General features: G+C 47.1%; 1 protein-coding gene across 1 annotated transcript in view; it reads left to right on the top strand.

Annotated features, from left to right (window-relative positions):
• Positions 1 to 1,001: 1,001 nt before the first annotated feature.
• KCNJ5 (potassium inwardly rectifying channel subfamily J member 5) overlaps positions 1,002 to 20,921 on the top strand; it is a 42,650-nt gene continuing 22,730 nt past the window's right edge. The window contains exons 1-3 of the mRNA XM_079954567.1: positions 1,002 to 1,429; positions 17,904 to 18,046; positions 19,621 to 20,567. Of these exons, the coding sequence (XP_079810693.1) occupies positions 18,015 to 18,046; positions 19,621 to 20,567 (979 nt within the window). The 5' untranslated portion in view covers positions 1,002 to 1,429; positions 17,904 to 18,014. The remainder of the gene's footprint in view (positions 1,430 to 17,903; positions 18,047 to 19,620; positions 20,568 to 20,921) is intronic.

The raw sequence follows: 20,921 nt of genomic DNA on the forward strand, positions 1-20,921 counted from the left end.
CAATTAGTAACCGTTGCTTTGACTTCTAAAGCTCTTTATGGCTTGGGAGCCACACTATCTGACAGACAGCCGCTTCACCTACGCACCCACCTGTGCCCCCCCAAAAAAGATATGGCAGATGACCACTAGACAGAGGACCTTCTTAGTGGTGGCCCCTCATTTGTGGAAGGCCCTCCCCCAAGAGGTTTGCCTGGCACCTTCTGTAATGTTTCAGCACCAGGAGAAAACATTTTAAAAAATATATTCTCACAGGCCTTTAAAATATAACCCTTTTGCAATTGCTTTACCTCTGAAGTGTTGAAGCTGTGATATGATGTTGGGATGTTTTCTTGTTTTTTACACGGATGGCTGGGAGGCTGCTTTTCGGAATTGCATTTTGCACGGTGTAGTTTTGTCAGTATTACTAGACGCTGTGCAGGCCGCCCAGAGGATGCTGAGCAGCTAATTGGGCAACTAGTAAATACTGTACAGCAACGTCGCCTCCTTGGATTTGCTTGGTCACAGCACAGACAACATCACCTCCGCCACCTCTTCCCTTCTGAGTTCCACCCTTGAACCCTTCTTTCCCTTTGGTGGGTGGCTTGTCTGTCTGTTTGTTTGCATGTGTAAACACCCACCATGTCCCTGTCTCCAGCATTTCCTCTGCCCGCTGCCGCTCCTTTCTGGAGATGCATCTGCCGAGGAAAGAAATAGGAAGCCCAGTTCAGAGAGGCAGATATCTCCTCTCACGCTCTCTTGCTGTGCGCTTGGAACGAGAGATACAGAACTGTCAGCCAGGCAGCCTTGACAGGGAGAGGACGGGCATCTGTGTTTTCTCAAGGCGACTGAGGTTTAATCTCTCGCCTACCCCGCAATCTCTCCGCGCCCCACATCGGCCGTCCTCCTCCTCCTCTCCGTGCAGCCTCTGAAAGGCACAGTCTTGGCACACAAACCTCTCCTCTCTCCCTCCTCCTTTTCCCTTCCTGCTCATTCAGTACAGATGATGCTCTGATCACATGGATCAACCTCCCTCCTCGTCTCCCCTCCCCTCCTCTCCACCCCTTTAAATAGCTATATTACCCAGATAAGTCATTTGTACTATACACAGAGAGAAAGAGAGAGGGAGGAAGCAGCAGCAGGAGGCATGGAGAGGGAAATTTAACAAGTCAAAGTGGCAGCTGGGGAGGGGTGGGGAGGGGCAGGTAACAGAAGGCAGAGGTGGCTGAGAAGGAGGGGAGACAGGAGCTGCGTGGCTCCTCTGCATCTTTTGTTGTAGCAAGCAGGAGGTGAGACGAGGAGGCTCCTCAGCATGGCCGAGAGCTCGCCAGCGTGCAAGCAAGTGGTGATGATGGCATGGACTGGGCAACTGTAGGAGCGGCTGCCCCCTTCCTCCCAGCCTTGGTACCACCGGCTGACCCCGGAGAGCCACACGAAGCACCACCATTTGCAAGTAAGTTGCCTTCCTTTCTCTCGCTCTTGATTGATTTCTCTCTCTCTCTCTCTCTCTTCCTTTGGCTGAGGAGGGGCTGGGAAGTTCTCAGAGCAGGCAAGTGGCAGCCGTTTAGGAAGAGAGAGAAACCCAGGAGAGGACAATCCTACCCACACAGCTCCCTGCTTGCCTGAGGACATCTGGGGAACCTGCAAAAGCAAGCTAAGTTTCGGGTGGGTGGGTGGGTGTGGGGAGTTCTGCTCCATTGTGGAAACTAGCAGGGCCCAAATGATGCAAAAGTATCACGAAGTTGTTTTGGATGCTGGCCCTGTGTGTGTGTGTGTGTGTGTGTGTGGCAAGGAGGGCAAATTAACAAGGAGGGTCCAATGAAGAAAGATGGGTTTGGAACTAAACCGCTGTGTAGTTGGAAATGCACCCCCGAGGCACGCATTTCAGCCTCAGCAATGTTGCATTTTAAGAAAAGGAGACTGTAAGCTGTAAAGAACAGCAGGGACTTGTCAGCACAAGGTGTGACAATGGCCAGTGGTAGTCAGGAATAAGGAGAGTTGTAGCCCAACAACATTTCGAGAGCACCGGGTTGCAGAAGGCTGGATCAGATAAGTCTTGGAGGATAGCTAAGGGGGATCTCCAGGTGCCGTATATGCTTGGAATACAAAGTGCTTAGGACATTCAGTGGCGAGAAGCGTCACCTTTGTGCCCTGCCTATGGGGCAGAGTTGGAACCAGACTCCGAGCCCTGGTGAATGTTGGCAGGATCCAGCAGGGCTCTGCTTTTCTGCTAGCATAAGAGATGATTTGGGAAAGAACTGCTTAATAATAATAATAATAATTCAACTTGTTCGTTGCTTGCTACCTAAGAAGGTCTCCAAGTGACTTCCATTTGAAAACAGAAATGCATCTCGCTCCAGCAACCCAACTCATCCCATGGATGAAATGGATTGGAAAAAGTGTTGGGAACATAGAGTGTGTGTGTTTGAAGTGAGCAGATGGGTGTCAGAGGCAGTGGGAGCCATTGTGATCTCACAGGACTACAGAATGTGAGTTGGAAAGACCTGGATTCAAACCCCCTTCAGCCAGGGACTCATCAGGAGGCCCGTGACTGAGCTCCCATGATGGCAGCTGGCACCACGTTGGGGTTCCAGAAAGGGCTTTCCTTACATTCCTTCCTCCCAAGCTCTCCTGAGAACTCACCTTTCCCAGGATGCCTTGGGTTTAGCCCAACCAGGTGCCTTCCAGTGTTTGGGGCTACAGCTACTATCAGCTGCCTTGCTGGCTGGGGCTGATGGGAAGTGCAGTCTGAAACATCTGGAGGGCCCCAGGTTGGGGAAGGAAGGCTGTTGAACTGAAGTCTAAACCCCTGTACACAGTCTTCACTCATATTTATCCCAGGAGACTTTTGTTTCGCTCCTTCATATTTTCCTTCCATCCCTCTTTCCTTCCCCACAAGAGGCCAAACTTAGATGAGGTGGCAGCAGTCCTGTTTCTTTAAACCTGTTGTGTATAAAAGGGGGAGTTCCAATTTTTAGAGGGGGGAGGGGTCCAAGATCAATAATAATAATAATAATAATTTATTATTTATACCCCGCCCATCTGGCTGAGTTTCCCCAGCCACTCTGGGCGGCTCCCAATCAGTGTTAAAAACAATACAGCATTACATATTAAAAACTTCCCTGAACAGGGCTGCCTTAAGATGTCTTCTGAATGTCAGGTAATTCTTTATCTCTTTGACATCTGGTGGGAGGGCGTTCCACAGGTCGGGCGCCACTACCGAGAAGGCCCTCTGCCTGGTTCCCTGTAGCCTCACTTCTCGCAATGAGGGAACCGCCAGAAGGCCCTCGGCGCTGGATCTCAGTGTCCGGGCTGAACGATGGGGGTGGAGATGCTCCTTCAGGTATACAGGACCGAGGCCGTTTAGGGCTTTAAAGGTCAGCACCAACACTTTGAATCGTGCTCGGAAACGTACTGGGAGCCAGTGCAGATCTCTCAGAACCGGTGTTATGTGGTCCCGGCGGCCACTCCCAGTCACCAGTCTAGCTGCCGCATTCTGGATTAATTGCAGTTTCCGGGTCACCTTCAAAGGTAGCCCCACGTAGAGCGCGTTGCAGTAGTCCAAGCGTGAGATAACCAGAGCATGCACCACTCTGGCGAGACAGTCCGCGGGAAGGTAGGGTCTTAGCCTGCGTACCAGGTGGAGCTGGTAGACAGCTGCCCTGGACACAGAGTTAACCTGCGCCTCCATGGACAGCTGTGAGTCCAAAATGACTCCCAGGCTGCGCACCTGGTCCTTCAGGGGCACAGTTACCCCATTCAGGACCAGGGAATCCTCCACACCTGCCCGCCTCCTGTCCCCCAAAAACAGTACTTCTGTCTTGTCAGGATTCAACCTCAATCTGTTAGCCGCCATCCAACCTCCAACCGCCTCCAGGCACTCACACAGGACCTTCACCGCCTTCACTGGTTCTGATTTAAAGGAGAGGTAGAGCTGGGTGTCATCTGCATACTGATGAACACCCAGTCCAAACCCCCTGATGATCTCTCCCAGCGGCTTCATATAGATGTTAAAAAGCATGGGGGAGAGGACGGAACCCTGAGGTACCCCACAAGTGAGGGCCCAAGGGTCTGAACACTCATCCCCCACCACCACTTTCTGAACACGGCCCAGGAGGAAGGAGCGGAACCACTGTATAACAGTGCCCCCAGCTCCCAGCCCCTCTAGACGGTCCAGAAGGATGTTATGGTCGATGGTGTCAAAGGCCGCTGAGAGATCCAGCAGAACTAGGAAACAGCTCTCACCTTTGTCCCTAGCCCGCCGGAGATCATCAACCAGCGCGACCAAGGCAGTTTCAGTCCCATGGTGAGGCCTGAATCCCGATTGGAAGGGATCCAAATGGTCCGTTTCCTCCAGGCGTGCTTGGAGTTGTTCAGCAACCACCCGCTCAATCACCTTGCCCAGGAATGGCAGATTTGAGACTGGGCGATAGTTGGCCAAATTGGCCGGGTCTAAAGATGTTTTTTTAAGAAGCGGTTTAATGACCGCCTCTTTTAGCGGGTCTGGGAAGGCTCCCTCACAGAGGGAAGCATTCACCACCCCGCAAAGCCCATCGCCCAGCCCTTCCCGGCTCGCTTTTATCAGCCAGGATGGGCAAGGATCAAGAAGACAGGTGGTCGGTTTCACTCGTCCAAGCAGCCTGTCCACATCCTCGGAGGTAACAGATTGGAATTGATCCCATATAACAGGACCAGACAGAACTCTAGCACTCTCCCGCCCTGGCCCTGCTCCCACTGTGGAGTCTACTTCCTTCTGAATCTGAGCGATTTTATCTGCAAAAAACTTTGCAAAAGCATTGCAGGAGATCTTGGGGTCCCTACCAGGCCCCGGTGGTACAGGTGGTTCCGATAAACTGCGAACCACCTGAAAAAGTCTCCTGCTGCTGTTTTCTGCAGATGCAATGGAGGCGGCGAAGAAGGCCCTCTTCGCCGTCGCCATTGCCACTTGGTAGGCTCGACGTTGAGCTCTAACCCGTGTCCGGTCTGATTCAGAATGAGTTTTCCGCCACCGGCACTCTAGCCGTCTCAACGATTGTTTCATCACCCTCAGCTCCGGGGAGAACCACGGGGCTGTCCGGGCTCCATGCAATCGGAGAGGGCGCTTCGGAGCCAGACAGTCAATAGCCCTGGTTAACTCCGCATTCCAGCGTGCCACCAGGGAATCAGCTGAAAGGCCATCAACTTGGGATAAAGCATCCCCTACCACTCTCTGGAAGCCAATTGGATCCATTAAGTGGCGGGGACGGACCATCCGAATCGGTCCCACCTCCCTGCGGAGGGGAAGGGTTGCGGAGAAGTCCAGTTGCACCAGGAAGTGATCTGACCATGGCACTTCTTTTGTTTCGCTTTTAGTTAATGTCAGATCACCAACATCCATAGAGGTAAACACCAAGTCTAAGGCATGTCCGTGGCTATGAGTTGGGCCAGACTTATTCAGGGACAGCCCCATGGAGGCCATGCTTTCCACGAAGTCCCGAGCTGCCCCTTGTAAGGTCGTGTCGGCATGGATGTTAAAATCCCCCAGGACAACCAAGCTAGGTGTCTCCAGGAGCATATCCGCCACGACCTGAAGCAGCTCGGGCAGGGAATCCTTGGTGCAGCGGGGAGGTCGGTACACCAGTAGGAATCCTGTACTGCCCCTATTGCCCAACTTCCAGAACATGCACTCAGAAAACTGGGTCTTCCCAATAGGACGCCTGGTGCAGACTAATGACTTCCTAAAAATCACTGCAACCCCCCCTCCCCGCCCACATGACCTGGGTTGCTGTGCGTAAGAGAAACCTGGTGGGCAAGCAGCGGCAAGGACAGGCCCATCTGCCTCATCCAACCAGGTCTCTGTCACACATGCCAGGTCAAATCCTCCATCCACAATCAGGTCGTGGATGGCAGTGGTTTTATTCATCATTGACCTGGCATTGCACAGCAACACTTTCAGGTCATGTGGGTTTCCCTTGCTGATTACTGTATCCTTCCGGTCAGGACCAGACCTGGAGGCAGGGATAGTCCTCAAACAACGACTAAACCTGCCTCCTCGGTAATGACATGGTCTGGTCTTAGCATAACTCCTCCTCCTGCCCGTGATCACTGAGATCGGGTGTCCCAATACATCTCCCCCTGTGGAACCTGCCCCACCCAATCTATTGGCTGAGGCCCACTCCCAGGCAGCCATGACCCTCCCCCTTAAAAGGCAAAATACAAACTATATAATAATTTAACAGAATAATAATAATAATAAAACAAAACAGAACAAAACAAAACAAAGCAAAACAAGGAACAATAGTGCTGACTCAGTGCTTATCCCACCCCAAGCAAAAATAAAATAATGAGATAATATAATATTATAAAAAACAACAACCACCATTTAAAGTGCTGCAAATTAAAAGCGATTAAAACATTTAAAACCATTTTGTCCATTGCTGCCGGTAGCTGCTCGGGCCTCTTATGCTGTGGCAGTGAGTGCAGGCCCCGCCCCCTAAGCCGGATGGAGTTGGCAGGAGAGGGAGCGGTCCTCCCAACACTCACGCAGGCAGCAGCATCAGCAGTCGTGTCCCGGAGGCCTCTCTCAGGCCTCTTATGCTGTGGGTGCGAGTGCAGGCCCCGCCCCCTAAGCCGGATGGAGTTGGCAGGAGAGGGAGCGGTCCTCCCAACACTCACGCAGGCAGCAGCATCAGCAGTCGTCAAGGGAGCTGAGCCCACCCCCCATTCCCTTCCCCAAAGATTCCCAGCTAACGGTAGGTCTTCCAGGTGAGGCCCAGAGCTCAGCTGAGAAGGGGGGGGGGGGGGGAGGTGGCACAGGAGCCAACTTCTAGGGGTGGAGGTCCCTTTGCCCCCCATAAAATATTTGAGGAGGCCAGGGCCCCCAAAGTTGATGGGCATTGCCATTCAAATGGTGTGTGTGTGCCACATCTTGTGGGACGGGGCTTACCTGGGAACTCTATTTTGTTAAGGGTGCTGGGAATTGTAGCTCAGTGTACAGTTCCCAGAATTGTTTGGGGAAAGCCATATGCTTTAAATATGTGCTCCACATGCAGCCATTGTGACTGGAGAAGACCCAGTTATCACATCTAGCATGTCTTTGCCTAGACTTTGATTGCAAGCTTTTAGGGGCAGGGATCTCTCATTTTGGGGGTGGTCATGTCCTGCTATACATCAGTACCACTAAACACTTCTTCTTGCTGTTGAAGTTCACAAAGCCAGATGAAAACTCTAAGTCATTTTGTTAAATTCCAGCAAGACCTAGTTGTGCGGACAAACAATGTCACCATTCAGGCCATCTAAACTTTCTGCTGCTGCAGAAGTCACTCTCTCCCTGGCAAAACTGAGCCCAATAAACTGACTGCAAGCCAGTGAAGTTTGAATCAACCTGAGCCAGAGGTCAGTGCTGGCACGACGCCGCTGGATCTGGCTCGACTGGGCTGGCATGTCCCAGGAACTTAAGGGCAAAACTCTGTCCTGCGTGCTCAATATAGAGACAGGAGCTGATGCCTCCCGCCTCTGAGACCTGGCCAGTGAAGGAGGCAGGGCCTGGGTGCCCGCTGTCTCCCAGCAGAGGGCAAGGTAAGCTCACCAGTGGGTGATCCACAAGGACGTTCTACTGTGCAAGTCCTGCTGAAATGAATGAAAGACCTGAGCAGGTTGCATTTGGTGCAATGAGGCTTGTGCAGGAAAATATCCTAATGGATTGTGAATGTGTACGAATGCAGGAGGAGGTCACTTCAGGCCAGGCGAGTGGGACTTGCTTCAGCCCAGGAACTGCATTCCCTTATCGAAGGGGGTGTGGTGTGAGATGCATGCCTGTGGCTGCAGGATCCAAAGGCAAAAAAAAGGGAAATGCAACTTTCATCTTTGTGTGTGATGCTGCAATCCAGCTGTGCAAAACCAGAGGTTTCTTTCTACACACACACACACAGAGAGAGAGAGAGAGAGAGAGACCATCTCCAGGCCAAAGGATGGTGCAAAGAAAGGTCAGAGAGAGGTGTGGCTTAGGTAGAGGGCATGGCCTGAAGAAAGTTCCAAAGTTCAATGGAGAGACTGGAGGGTGGGGCACATTTGGCCCCCAGGTCTGAAGCCCTGCTTTAGGTTGTTCTATTTTCCCTCTGGAGACCTGAATCCGCTCCAGTAGACCTTTTACATTCTGCATCCTTGAAAAGTGGCCAACCAGATGTCCCAAATGGAAACCAGCAAGCAGGATTCAAGCACAAGCTCTCCCTCCCTCTCTCTCTCTGTCCCAACTGGAATGCAGAAGCTTTATGGCCTCCGCCTGTGAAGGCATAGCATAGCCATGATGGTTAAAGGTAAAGGTAAAGGTACCCCTGCCCGTACGGGCCAGTCTTGACAGACTCTGGGGTTGTGCGCCCATCTCACTTAAGAGGCCAGGGGCCAGCGCTGTCCGGAGACACTTCCGGGTCACGTGGCCAGCGTGACGAAGCTGCTCTGGCCAGAGCCAGAGCCGCACACGAAAACACCGTTTACCTTCCCGCTGGTAAGCGGTCCCTATTTATCTACTTGCACCCGGAGGTGCTTTCGAACTGCTAGGTTGGCAGGCGCTGGGACCGAGCAGCGGGAGCGCACCCCGCCGCAGGGATTCGAACCGCCAACCTTTCGATCGGCAAGCCCTAGGCGCTGAGGCTTTAACCCACAGCGCCACCTGCGTCCCAGCCATGATGGTTAGTAGCCATCAATAGGCTTCTCCTCCATGACTTGGCCTAATCCTCATTTAAAGACATCTAGGTTGTTGGTCATCACTGCCTCCCGAGGGAGGGAATTCCATAGTTTCACTATGTGTTGCATGAAGAAGTCATTTCTTAAAATAGGATGCCCCTATTTTCATCGGAGAAATGTTTGATGTTATGATAATTGTGAATGGGATCAGTGAGTGACAGGTATTAAATCTCAGCCTTACCTTTTGCAATGTTTTGCGAAGGGGCAAAGGGAAGAATCATTTGTGGGTTAATTTGATGGCCACACAGAGGAAAACCTGTCACCAGAATCCCCCCACCCCCGGGGTGTGTGTGTGTGTGTGTGTGTGTGTGTGTGAGAGAGAGAGAGAGAGAGAGAGAGAGAGAGAGAGAGAGAGAGCATTAGTGAAGTCCTGGGAGAGGTTTGCACATCACTTGATTTTTCTGTGCTTGATAAATGCAACACCAGGGATGAATGAAAACTGCACTGGGCATGGTGATTCTGAGGTGAGGCAGAAGTTTTTCCCCCCTGTTTGTATTATAATCCCTGTTGGCTCAAGCCATAGTTGTGGCAGTTGTGGAGTGACAGATGCAGCAGCCAATATGGTCCAGATGTTTTGGATGACAGTTCCCATTATGCCTGACCATTGGCCATGTTAGATGGGGCTGGCCCGCCCTTGCCCTGCGTTCACTGGCAGTGGATCTTTGAGCTTACAGGCGGGGTGTGTGTTTGTGTGTGTTTGTATGGGTGTTTTAACTTGGATTTTAACTGTTTAAATTGTATTGTTTATGGATAAATTTTGATGTATTGTTTTTGATATGGGCCAATGGCCGTAATAAATCAAACTGAACTGAACTGTGTGTTTGTGTGTGTGTGTGTGTGTGTGTGTGTGTGTGTGTGTCCGTCCCAGCCATACCTGGAGATGTCAGGGATTGAACCTGGGACCTTCTGCATGCAAAGGAGATGTTCTGCCCCTGAGATTCAGGGCCTCCCCAGTCCCATAATCCAATGATCTGGCTGATAATTCCATTCATGAGATTCTGTGCCCTTAACTCCCTTGGAACAAGAATTGACAGTCTCCTTATTATTGCATCCTCCCCGTTCTTTGAAAAGATTTCTTCCTGGTCTATGATTTTGTTTTAATTATACCCCTAACATGTAAACAGTGAGATGGCATCAATCAGCAAGTGCGCTGCGAATATTGATGTACGGGGGCGAGGAGATGCAGATTTGGGGAGCTTTGCATTGCCATTCTGATACTGAGAACCTTGGGTTTGGAACTAATTAAACTCTACAGAGGGCAGGTCAAGTAGCTGGCCTCATTATTCCGGCTGGATCGCTGTCTGGTTTCTATAGAGAAAAGCATTTGTTAATTACTGCGCTTGGTAGCACCACTAACACTGGCATTTATGCTTAGAAATGGTAATATTGGAGTTTCTCTCTTTAACTCTTCCATTGCCATCGCTGCTGCTGCCACCAGTCAGCAGTGCCTCTGTCATACATTTCCTTGTACACACACTGCAAAAAGCCCTTAACCAGCTTACATGAGAGATCACCTTACTCATTGCTATTTTTCTAGAAAAAGAGGTGCTGGAGCTTATCACAAACTTCTCCCTTGTTCTCTGAGAATGGCAATGGTTCAGTTTGTACTGTTTAGCTCCGACTTGTATACCTCTAACCAATTGGTACCTTCTAATCATGTTTAAAAGGACCTCCAGGACCGATATAAAAAGCAATGGAGAGATTGAGCAACCTTGTCGTGTTCCTTTCTCTATCTTAAATTCTTCCGTCACTACATTATTCACAATTAATTTAGCCTTTTGTTCTGAGTAAATTGCACCTATACCATTTCCAAACCCTTGACCAACCCCCATCCCTTGTAAGTTTTCCTTCATGAAACTCCAAGAAATATTGTCAAAGGCTTTCTCCGCGTCCACAAATATCAGAACTGCTTTAGTATTAATATTCACTTGTAATTTCTCTAAGATATTAATTATGTTCCTCGTATTGTCAGACAAGTGTCTGCCCGGGAGAAAGCCCGCTTGATCTTTATGAATTTCTTCTACTAACACCTTTTTTAATCTTTTAGCCAAAATATCTGCAAAAATTTTATAATCCACATTAAGCAAAGATATGGAGCGGTGATTCTTAAGCTGTGTCTTCTCAGACTCTATTTTCGGTATAAGTGTAATATAAGCTTCCTTCCACGATTCTGGTGCCCTTTTCCCTTCCAATATTTCATTACAGACTTCCTTTAAAGGTTGTACTAACCATTCTTTCAAGGATCTATAATATCTTGAAGTCAAACCATCCGGTCCTGGGGATTTACCTAATTGCATGTTCTGAATGGCCCCTTCTACCTCCTGGTCCATTATTTTGTAATTCAACATTAACTTATTTTCTTGAGAGATTTCTTGTAGTCCATTTATTTTCAAAAAACGGTCAATATCCATTTCTTTCTGCGTCTCCTGTGTATATAGTTGTTTGAAGTACCTCTGGAAGCACTTTCTGATCTCCGCTGGATTCTGTATATTCTTTCCTTCCACTTCCAAGTTTGTAATAATATTAAGTTTTTGTCTTTTTTTCATTTGCCAAGCCAGCAGTTTTCCACATTTATTTGCCGATTCAAACGTCTTTTGTCTCATCTGTTTAATTTTCCATTCTATTTCCTGATTCATCATTTTCATATATTGTACTTGATATAACTTTATCTCTTTCAGGATCTCCTGCGACTTTGGTTTCATTTTCAATTTCTTTTCTCCTTCCTTTATTTTCTCCAAAATTTTATCTTTTTTTTCATTTTGGACTCTCTTCTTAATTGCATTCTGTTGTATCAGAAATCCTCTCATAACCACTTTGCTTGCGTCCCAGATTACTCTTTTTTCAACAGTGGTGTTCATATTTATCTTGAAATAATCTCTCAAGGTTTTTTGGGCCTTCTTAGTCACTTCTTCATTCCTAAACAAAGTGTCGTTCATCCTCCATCTAAAGGAACCAATTGGTGTTTGTTTCATTTCACAGCATTATGGTCGGAGCAAGTTTTAGGGCAAATTTCCACTTTTCTGATCTTCGGAGCCAGCCCTCTAGTTGCCCAAATTTGGTCAATTCTTGTCCATGTCATTTTGGCCTCAGAGAAGAAAGTTCCCTCTCTTCCCAGAGGGTTCTTCATTCTCCAAGTGTCAACTAAATCCATATTGTCAGTCATATCAAAAAAAGTTTTTGGTAGTCTACCATCCTTAGTAACTACCTGTCTCTGTGCCTTATCCATATTTGTAGATACCACTCCATTCATGTCCCCCATCAAAATCATATTGTAGTCCATGTAATCCAACAGAGTGTCGTGTAGCTTCTTAAAAAATTCCGATTTTCTCTCATTTGGTGCATAGATGCCTACTATCAAAAATTTCTCTCCTTGTGATTGGATTTCAGTTGCAACAAATCTTCCTTGATCATCTTTAAATATAAATTTCGGTGATAGGCTCTCCTTTGCATAAAGTACTACTCCTCTTTTTTTAAACTTTGTCTGATGAAATAAATTCATGGCCCAATCTTTTATTACTCAGTATTTTCCTATGTAGCCTTGTCACATGTGTTTCTTGTAGACAAATCAAGTCCAATTGTTCCTTTTTCAATAAATGAAAGACTCTGCGCCATTTTCGGGGGAATTCAGTCCATTAATATTCCAACTTAATATTTGCAATGCCATGATGTGATTACTCTGATTTTCCTCCAACTGCACCCAATGCTTGCTCTTCTTCTGTTGGTATCACTGAATTGTCCAGTCCGAAGCATAGTTTTGCTATGTCCAGTATTCCTTTTTTTGGTGATCTTCTGTCCTTATCCTATATTTGCCCATTTGATTACTTAGCTCTCACTGTTACGGGTGCCACCGTTGTAAGAAATCAATCTTTTAATCTTTTACACTTTGGAGCCTTCCCTGTACTCATTTTTAGCACCTGCTAAAAAAATTTGTCATTTAGACACGCCTATCCAGACATGTAGAACGTTGACATATGCTTTCATCTGTCTTTCATTTGTTGCTGGTTTTATTTTTAATGTGTTTACTGATGGTTTTATTGTTTTATTCTCATTGAGTTTGATGGTTTTGCAGTCAAGTGGTGAATGCATTTTATGAAGTAAATAAATGAAAGTCAGGTCTTGGGAGAAGGTTTTGGCCTCTCCTACCCGGAACAAGCAAGCCTTAGGGTCCCTCATTCATGCCTGCGTAAGTGAACCACCATGACACGTTCTGCTTAGGGACAGTGCTTAAAATTGTCAGGGGCTTCCTCATCCCAGTTTCAGCCAAATCGTGCCTTCTAAAAAAAGTAGTTATGCAAGCATCAAGGAAACAGGAAAAGACCTGTTAGATCTAGTCCAGTATCCTGGTCACATAGAGGCCAACTAGATGCCCATCATGGAAATCCAGCAAGTAGGATTTGAGTGAACAGTGCCCTCTCTGCTTGGGATTCCCAGCAACTGGCATGCAGAGACATAATAACTCTTTCAGTATAGTATGGCAACACAAGAACGGGGCCTTCTCTGCCGTGGCTCCCTATCTGTGGAATGCTCTCCCCAGGGAAGTTCACCTGGCACCTTCATTATGCACCATAAACGTTCCTTTTTAACCAGGCCTTTGGTTGATTGGATTGACATCCTATGCCCTTTTAAAATGTGGGGTTGGGGGGGGGAGGTTGTTGTTTTTATTTTGGTTATGGATTTTGTGGTTTTATATTTTGATTTTATTCTGTAAACCGCCCTGAGACCTGTGGGTATACAGCGGTATAATAATAATAATAATAATAATAATAATAATATAGGGAGAACACAGGCATCATGGCTAGTAGCCATTTATAGCCTTATCCTCCAAGAATTTCTCAGAATTACCCAAGATATTGGAGCAGGGGCAAGCTTGTTTTCTCCTGCTCCAGAGGGTAGGACCCGAACCAACAGCTGCAAGTTACAAGAAATGAGATTTCGACTAAACATCAGGAATAACTTTCTGACAACAAGTGCTGTTTGATGGTGGAACAGATTCCCTGCGTACAAAAATGTGCTTACTTAAGAGAGATTTGTTCTGAAGAATTTTCCTTAGGGTATTAAAAAAAGGAAATTAAAAAATTGTGGCACAAATGTGGAGAGCTGAATCAAAGGGGGCGGTGATGGGAAACTGAGAGAACCAAAACAGACAGGTCTTCCCATCCCTGCTGCCAAGGGATCCCACCCCCCAGGGGCTGATGGGAATTGAGGTCCAAAGCATCTGGAGCATCCTAAGCACCAAGTTAGGGAACGAGGCAGTAAGACCATCTTGTGAGCCAGTGTGGTATAGTGGTTAAGAGCGGTAGTCTTGTAATCTGGGGAACCGGGTTCGCGTCTCCGCTCCTCCACATGCAGCTGCTGGGTGACCTTGGGCCAGTCACACTTCTCTGCAGTCTCTCAGCCCCACTCACCTCACAGAGTGTTTGTTGTGGGGGAGGAAGGGAAAGGAGAATGTGAGCCGCTTTGAGACTCCTTCAGGTAGTGATAAAGCGGGATATCAAATCCAAACTCTTCTTCTTGTTGCTCAAGGCAGCTTTTTGACAGCCAGGACTTGAGTAGGGGCAAGCAGAGTGGTTTTAACCAGTATTTTTAATGTCACCCCCCCCACACACACACACCACTACGACACACATGCAGGGATTTAATCCTGCTATTTCTGCTCCACTTTGCGTTCTAAACTGTTCTGGCCAGTTCTCCACCCCTGAGGTGAAGCAGGATAAAAATTTAAAAAACCAAACTACATCAAAATCAAATCGGAGAAAGAAATGGACATCTCTGTCTAAGTTTGTGTGACTTCTTGGCATCTGAATTGGCCCACTGCCTGCCCAGCTCTCACGGGAAATGGATGTATTGTTTTAATCCAATCATTCTGTTTAAAAGACAGGAAACTGTATTTCAGCCAGTACGTACAAACCTAAGAACAGCCTTGCTGGATCCGGCCCATCTAAGGAGGGGTGCATCTAATCCAGTATCCTGTTCTCACAGTGGCCAACCAGATGCCCCAGTGGGGAGCCCACAAGTGGGGCACAGGAACCCTCTCCCCTCCTGCGGTTTCCAGAAATGGGCATTCAGAAGTATTGCTGCCTTTGACTGCAGAGCCAAAGCATGGCTGTATAGAGTGGGAAGCTTTCTGAGAGCCCCGATGCTTTCCCCCAAAGCTAATGGAGAAAGCAAGGAATGCTCCCTCCTTCCACTGCCCCAATTTCCCTCCATCATCACAGTGTTTCCAAGATGAAGATGAGGAGCCCAGCTGCCAGCCGCTGGAGTCCCATTGTCAGAGACAGAGAGGCTACCTGGCTGCTTTGCTAAGTAAGTCTCCTCCATCAGTTCCCTTTGTACTTCTGGAGGTGGGCATCTCATCAGCAGCCCTTAAAGGATTCCATTGTGAGCCGGCATTAATTCCCCTCTCTGCTGTTCGGAAGTGTTCATGCCAAGATAACAAAAACCACAGAAGATGAACTGCAATTTTCTTTACTTCTGCACTGAGCCCAGATTACATTTTGAATGGGAATTACTCCCAGAAGGTGGGGAAGACATGTAGGGATCCATTTTGTTGTGCCGCAGAGGGCACTCCATTGCCTGTCTTGCTCTGTGCTTCCTGAGAAATAATAATAATAATAATAATAATAATAATAATAATGCTGTGTAGGTTAACCAGATGCAACAGCAAAGTTGTTTTCGCACGACACATTAAGTTGTCAGGAGTTCCTAAATGAAAAGATCAATAATGATAAATGAGATTCCCTGAAAGTCGGCTTTTGTGCTACTAATGTTTCCCCGTAATAAGCAGCCACAGGGGAGGAGAAGCTGCGTTTGAGCACAGAGACAGGCGGAACAAAGGTTGGTAGAAAGGAAGGATCTCCGAGGCCCAAAGGGAGCAGCCGAACAGGGGGGGCTTCGGGGAATCCTTTTCCTCACGCAAAGACAGAATGCAGGTGAAAGAATCTTCAGCAAGGAGGGCACAGCAGGAGGGGGTGGTGCATTTGACGAATTGTTTGCAGTTCTTAAAGGTGACCTTTAAAAAAAAAACAAAAAAACCAAGAAAGCAGCAGTCTGGGATAAGGGGGTGGAAATGGCAAAGGAGCAGATTTTGGCTGAACGTTTGGAGACACTTCATAATTGGAAGGGCTGTTCAACAGAGGAACAGGAAGGGCCTCAAGAAGAGGGGGGCTCTCCTTTGAGGGAGTTGAGGGGCCTTTTTGCCAGAGATGCTGAAGTTGTGCCCCTAGACTGAGCAGCAGGTTGAACTAGATGATCCAGAATGTCAGGGATTCTTTCGCCATGATTCCTATGTTGCAGGGGATTGGACTCGGTGATCCTTGGGGGTTTCTTCTAACTCTACACTCATATGATTCTATGATCTCCCAGGTCAACATCCAACTCTTTGATTTCACACACACACAGAGAGAGAGAGAGAGAGAGAGAGAGAGAGAGAGAGAGAGAGAGATCCCATCCAGCACAATGCCCTTAATGGCCACAGGCCACTCAGCAGTACAGTGGTACCTCAGGTTACATACGCTTCAGGTTACAGACGCTTCAGGTTACAGACTCTGCTAACCCAGAAATAGTACCTCAGGTTAAGAACTTTGCTTCAGGATGAGAACAGAAATCATACTCCGGCGGCACGGCAGCAGAAGGAGGCCCCATTAGCTAAAGTGGTGCTTCAGGTTAAGAACATTTTCAGGTTAAGAACAGACCTCCAGAACGAATTTATTTAGAGTTGCCAACTATCCAGAACTGAACGTTTTTCTCCTAACCAGTTTCCAGATCAGGAAGATGGAAGGTCAAAAGAAAATTGTATGGTCAGCTGGCTTTGCTGTTTCTGAACTTTCATTATGGTTTGTATTTAGAAGAAGAAGAAGATGGCCTTCAAAGTGTGGTTTTCGGCACATGCACTACAGCACGTTGTCCTTGCAAATGTTTTAACTTTCCTTTGTACTCTGCAGCACAGTCAATAAATCTTCGTGCTTAAGAAAGATGTGTGTCTTAAGAAAAGAAAGGAATTGTCAGAATGAATTCTTCACATGCTCTGTGACACCCAGTTCTTGCAGTTTCACTGCTTGCCATCTGAAGGCAGAAAGCACTTTATTTTCCACTACTTGATGCTCCTATCATTTTTACGTGCAATCTCCAAGACCATGTTAAAAACTAGGCTGCGGGACATAGATTGCCAGGAACTAATCTCAGCTGCAGAAAAAACATGTTCCCCTCTTTATTTTCGACTCTCTTGGGCTCAGGAATTTAACCTTAATTATTTACAATTTTTGTTTAACCTGCAAGAAAGAAGGGCTTTTTTGCTGGCTAGGTTCAATTCTAATCCTTCTAACCTCCTTTGGGGTAGGTTTGTGGGTATGGCAGAAGGAGATGGGATCTGCCCATGTGATGCCCACCTGGTGGAAACTCTAGCTCACATGCCCCTTAAATGTAAAATGTATGATGATCTCCACCAACAATTTTTAGACCATCTATGTATCCCAATACAGAAACCAGAGACAGAGGACATACACTTCTTATTACAGGGGAAAGATCAGGAGCTCACCAAGACAGTAGCTAAGTTTCTCTATTTGATTTTTTGCCGCCGAAGTATGCTACAGGATCCTGCCCTTGCTGGAGACCCACAGAGGTGAAATAGAGTGCTCGCCTCCTCTTCTTCCCTTTGGCAAATGACTGTATTGTTGAAATGGCGACAAGATTGTGCTGGCCTATTTATTCTGAATGTTTGTAAGTGATGCCAATAAAGGTTTGATGATGATGATTTTTGTGTGCAAAAGGATAAGTATTATAAACTCACCTAGACGTTCCCTTGGAGCACAGAGAAGCCAACTTGCTTAGCACAGGGACAGGGAAGCTTTTGCAGCCAGAGGGCCACATTTGCTCATGGACAGCCTTCCAGGGGCCACATGCATGGGGTTAGACAAGATGACCCCTGAGATCTCTTCCAACTCTACAGTTCTATGATTCCTCCATCCAAGCAAGGGACATCATGCCAGTTCACAGTTGTATTCTGGACCCGCAAAAGCAGTCAAGGAGGATGTGGAGGAGGGGAAGGGGTGTGGACTAGCAAGGGGTATGGCCTGTGGAGAGCCCTGAGGACCTGATAGAAAGCTCTGAAGGGCCACGTTTGGCTCCTGGGTCTGAGATTCCTCACCCCCTGCTTGAAGAGAATCTGCCCCAAGTCATGCACATTCTTTGCTTTGCTCTTATCTTTGCAGCCGGAATGTGTAGGCTGACCGAGATATTGTGATGATGCCAAGCCTGCCTCGAAGGTTCATGCGTGAGATGGAATTTGAACGCAGGGCTCCCAGGATCAAAGCCAACCTCTTATGTCTGATGCCACACTGCCTCTCATGCTGAGGTAAGGACTGTGTGACAGATGTACTTGAGTGAACTTCACTGGGCTAACTCAGAGACTTAGACTTCTTCTGTGGAAGCCAAGGTGGGAATGACAAGTGGGGAGAGTGCTCTTGCCCTCAAATCTTTCTTGTGGGCTTCCCCAAAGCATCCGGTTGGCCACTGGGACGAAAGAATGTTGGACTAGATGGGCCCTCTTTGGCCAGATCCAGCAGGGATCTCCTTATATTGATTGGCACTTATAAGTTAATTTGTTCGTAAAAGCTCAGACCTCACCATGTCTGCACAGAGGTAAATCTTATGGCATTCAATGTGGGCAATTCAGTGTCAGAGTTTGGATCCAACATTAGTTAGTTACTTAACATTAGTGAGTTGGGTAATTTATCAACTTCAATATTTACTTACTTTTTTATTTGGCAAAATGGATATACTTCTTGGATATAAGGAAACCGCTAAGCAGTTTGCAAGAATGTAAGTGTGACTTTTGACCATCAAGGAAGTCTCAAAGTGACTTGCAAAGATTACAGAGAATTTTCTTCAGCTGCTCCTTGATTTAGACTTTCGCTTTCCCCAGGGCTCATCTCCCTAATCACATTGCTTCATCTTACTCTATCCATAAAGCCACAAAAAGATCAAAGATAGAGAATTAACAGCATTGGTTAGGGTTTAATAGGATTTGCAATGTATGGGCATCAGGAAGCCTACTGCTGTCTTCTCTCTTTCATGTACAGAGGAGGTGGTGAGCACGTTCTCTACAGGGAATCCTTCCTTTGTCTGAAGCTCAATGATAAGTTTTCTGGCAGGTTCTTCTTTTTCTGTTTTCCACCACAAAGGGCTTCCATTAACAGATGAAGTATCTGCAAAAGACCCCTGGTTTGTTGGAGATGGTCCCTGAGAAGATCTGACAAATAATTTGCACCTCTGTGTTGTTATCTAACAAACACAATTCATTTATGTCCAGGCAAAAGTAATGATAGCTGTCGGATGAGCAGTGTCTATGCTTTAATGAACAAAATTTTTAAAATGGCACAGCTCTGCACATATTTGACTCTGGCTCCACCCAGATGTCATTTAAGTGGTTTATAAAATCAATACATTATTAAAATACACAGTAACAGTCCATTAGGTCATGAAAGCACCCTTAATTAAAATATACACTAAAACAAACAATTAAAACAAGAAAACCAGTTCTGGGAAATGTTTAAACAGGTGTGTCTATTCAGTAGCTGGTGGTATGCTAATGCTGATGGGGCATCTCATATTTCAGCAAGCAACCCTGGTACCACCAGTCATTACAGCATAATGGAGACGCAGGTCCTCAAGGCTAATCTTAAAATGTCTTCACCTACCAACAGACTAAGCACCAGGTGAGCTTACCTGGGAAGAACATTCCATAGCTTAGGTGCTGCAACAGGAAAGACCCTTCTATGCGGTTAACATTTTATATGGCAGCTGAATTATGTGTTTTTTCAAAAAGTTGCAAAAAGGATTATATAGTGTACCTCAGCTAGAGGAACCTCACATGTGTTCAGGAGAGTTGCTTTGATCTCATCTTCTGTTTCTTGTTCTTTGCTGTAGCCCAACCATGGCTGGAGATTCTAGAATCTTCATGAACCAGGACATGGAAATTGGCGTTACTCCGAGAGAGCATAAGAAGATTCCCAAGCAAGTCCGGGATGATGTTCCCATCGCCACTGACCGAACGCGTCTCCTGGCAGCAGAGATCAAGAAGCCACGCCAGCGCTACATGGAGAAAAGTGGCAAGTGCAATGTGCACCATGGGAATGTCCAGGAGACCTACCGATATCTCAGTGACCTTTTCACCACCTTGGTGGACCTCAAATGGCGCTTCAACCTCCTTGTCTTCACCATGGTCTACACCATCACCTGGCTGTTTTTTGGTTTCATTTGGTGGCTCATTGCTTACATCCGAGGAGACCTGGATCACGCAGAAGACGAAGACTGGATCCCTTGTGTCGACAATCTCAGCGGGTTTGTTTCGGCATTTCTGTTCTCTATTGAGACGGAGACCACCATTGGGTACGGCCATCGAGTGATCACTGAGAAATGTCCAGAAGGCATCATCCTGCTTTTGGTCCAGGCCATCCTGGGCTCCATAGTCAACGCATTCATGGTAGGGTGCATGTTTGTAAAGATCAGCCAGCCCAAAAAGAGAGCGGAGACCCTCATGTTTTCCAACAATGCTGTGATATCCATCAGGGACGAGAAGCTGTGTCTCATGTTCCGGGTTGGGGACCTGAGGAATTCCCACATAGTGGAGGCTTCCATCAGAGCAAAACTGATCAAATCCAAACAGACCAAAGAAGGGGAATTCATCCCTCTAAACCAAACGGACATCAATGTGGGGTTTGACACAGGGGACGACAGGCTCTTTCTGGTCTCCCCTCTCATCATCTCCCACGAAATCAATGAGAAGAGCCCCTTCTGGGAGATGTCCCGTGCCCAGCTGGAGAAAGAGGAGTTTGAAATCGTGGTCATTTTGGAGGGGATGGTGGAAGCAACTGGTAAGCTATATGCCTGATATTTGTTCTGTCATTGCTAACCCTTGCCAATGTCAAACATGTTTCTAAATGATGTGTTATTCAGGTGTGTTGGACAGAAACTCAAGACCTGTAAGGCACAGAGAGGTTAGGCAAATCCTTGTGCTGATCATTGCTCATCTAAATAGCAGACTAGGAGAGGAATGGTCCAGGATGGGTGTCACAGGATGGGTATCTCACATTCAGCCACGCTCCCCATTCCATATGGTCGTACAATACCTGAAAGTTATGGGGGAACAAAACAGCTCTGCATGCACAAAAGTAATGACTAAATTAACTAAATTGGTCTGGAACAGATAAATAATTTTAGGATTTGAC

This window comes from Podarcis cretensis (genome assembly GCF_951804945.1).
Source record: "Podarcis cretensis genome assembly, chromosome: 15".
In the NCBI taxonomy this organism is placed as follows: Eukaryota; Metazoa; Chordata; class Lepidosauria; order Squamata; family Lacertidae; genus Podarcis; species Podarcis cretensis.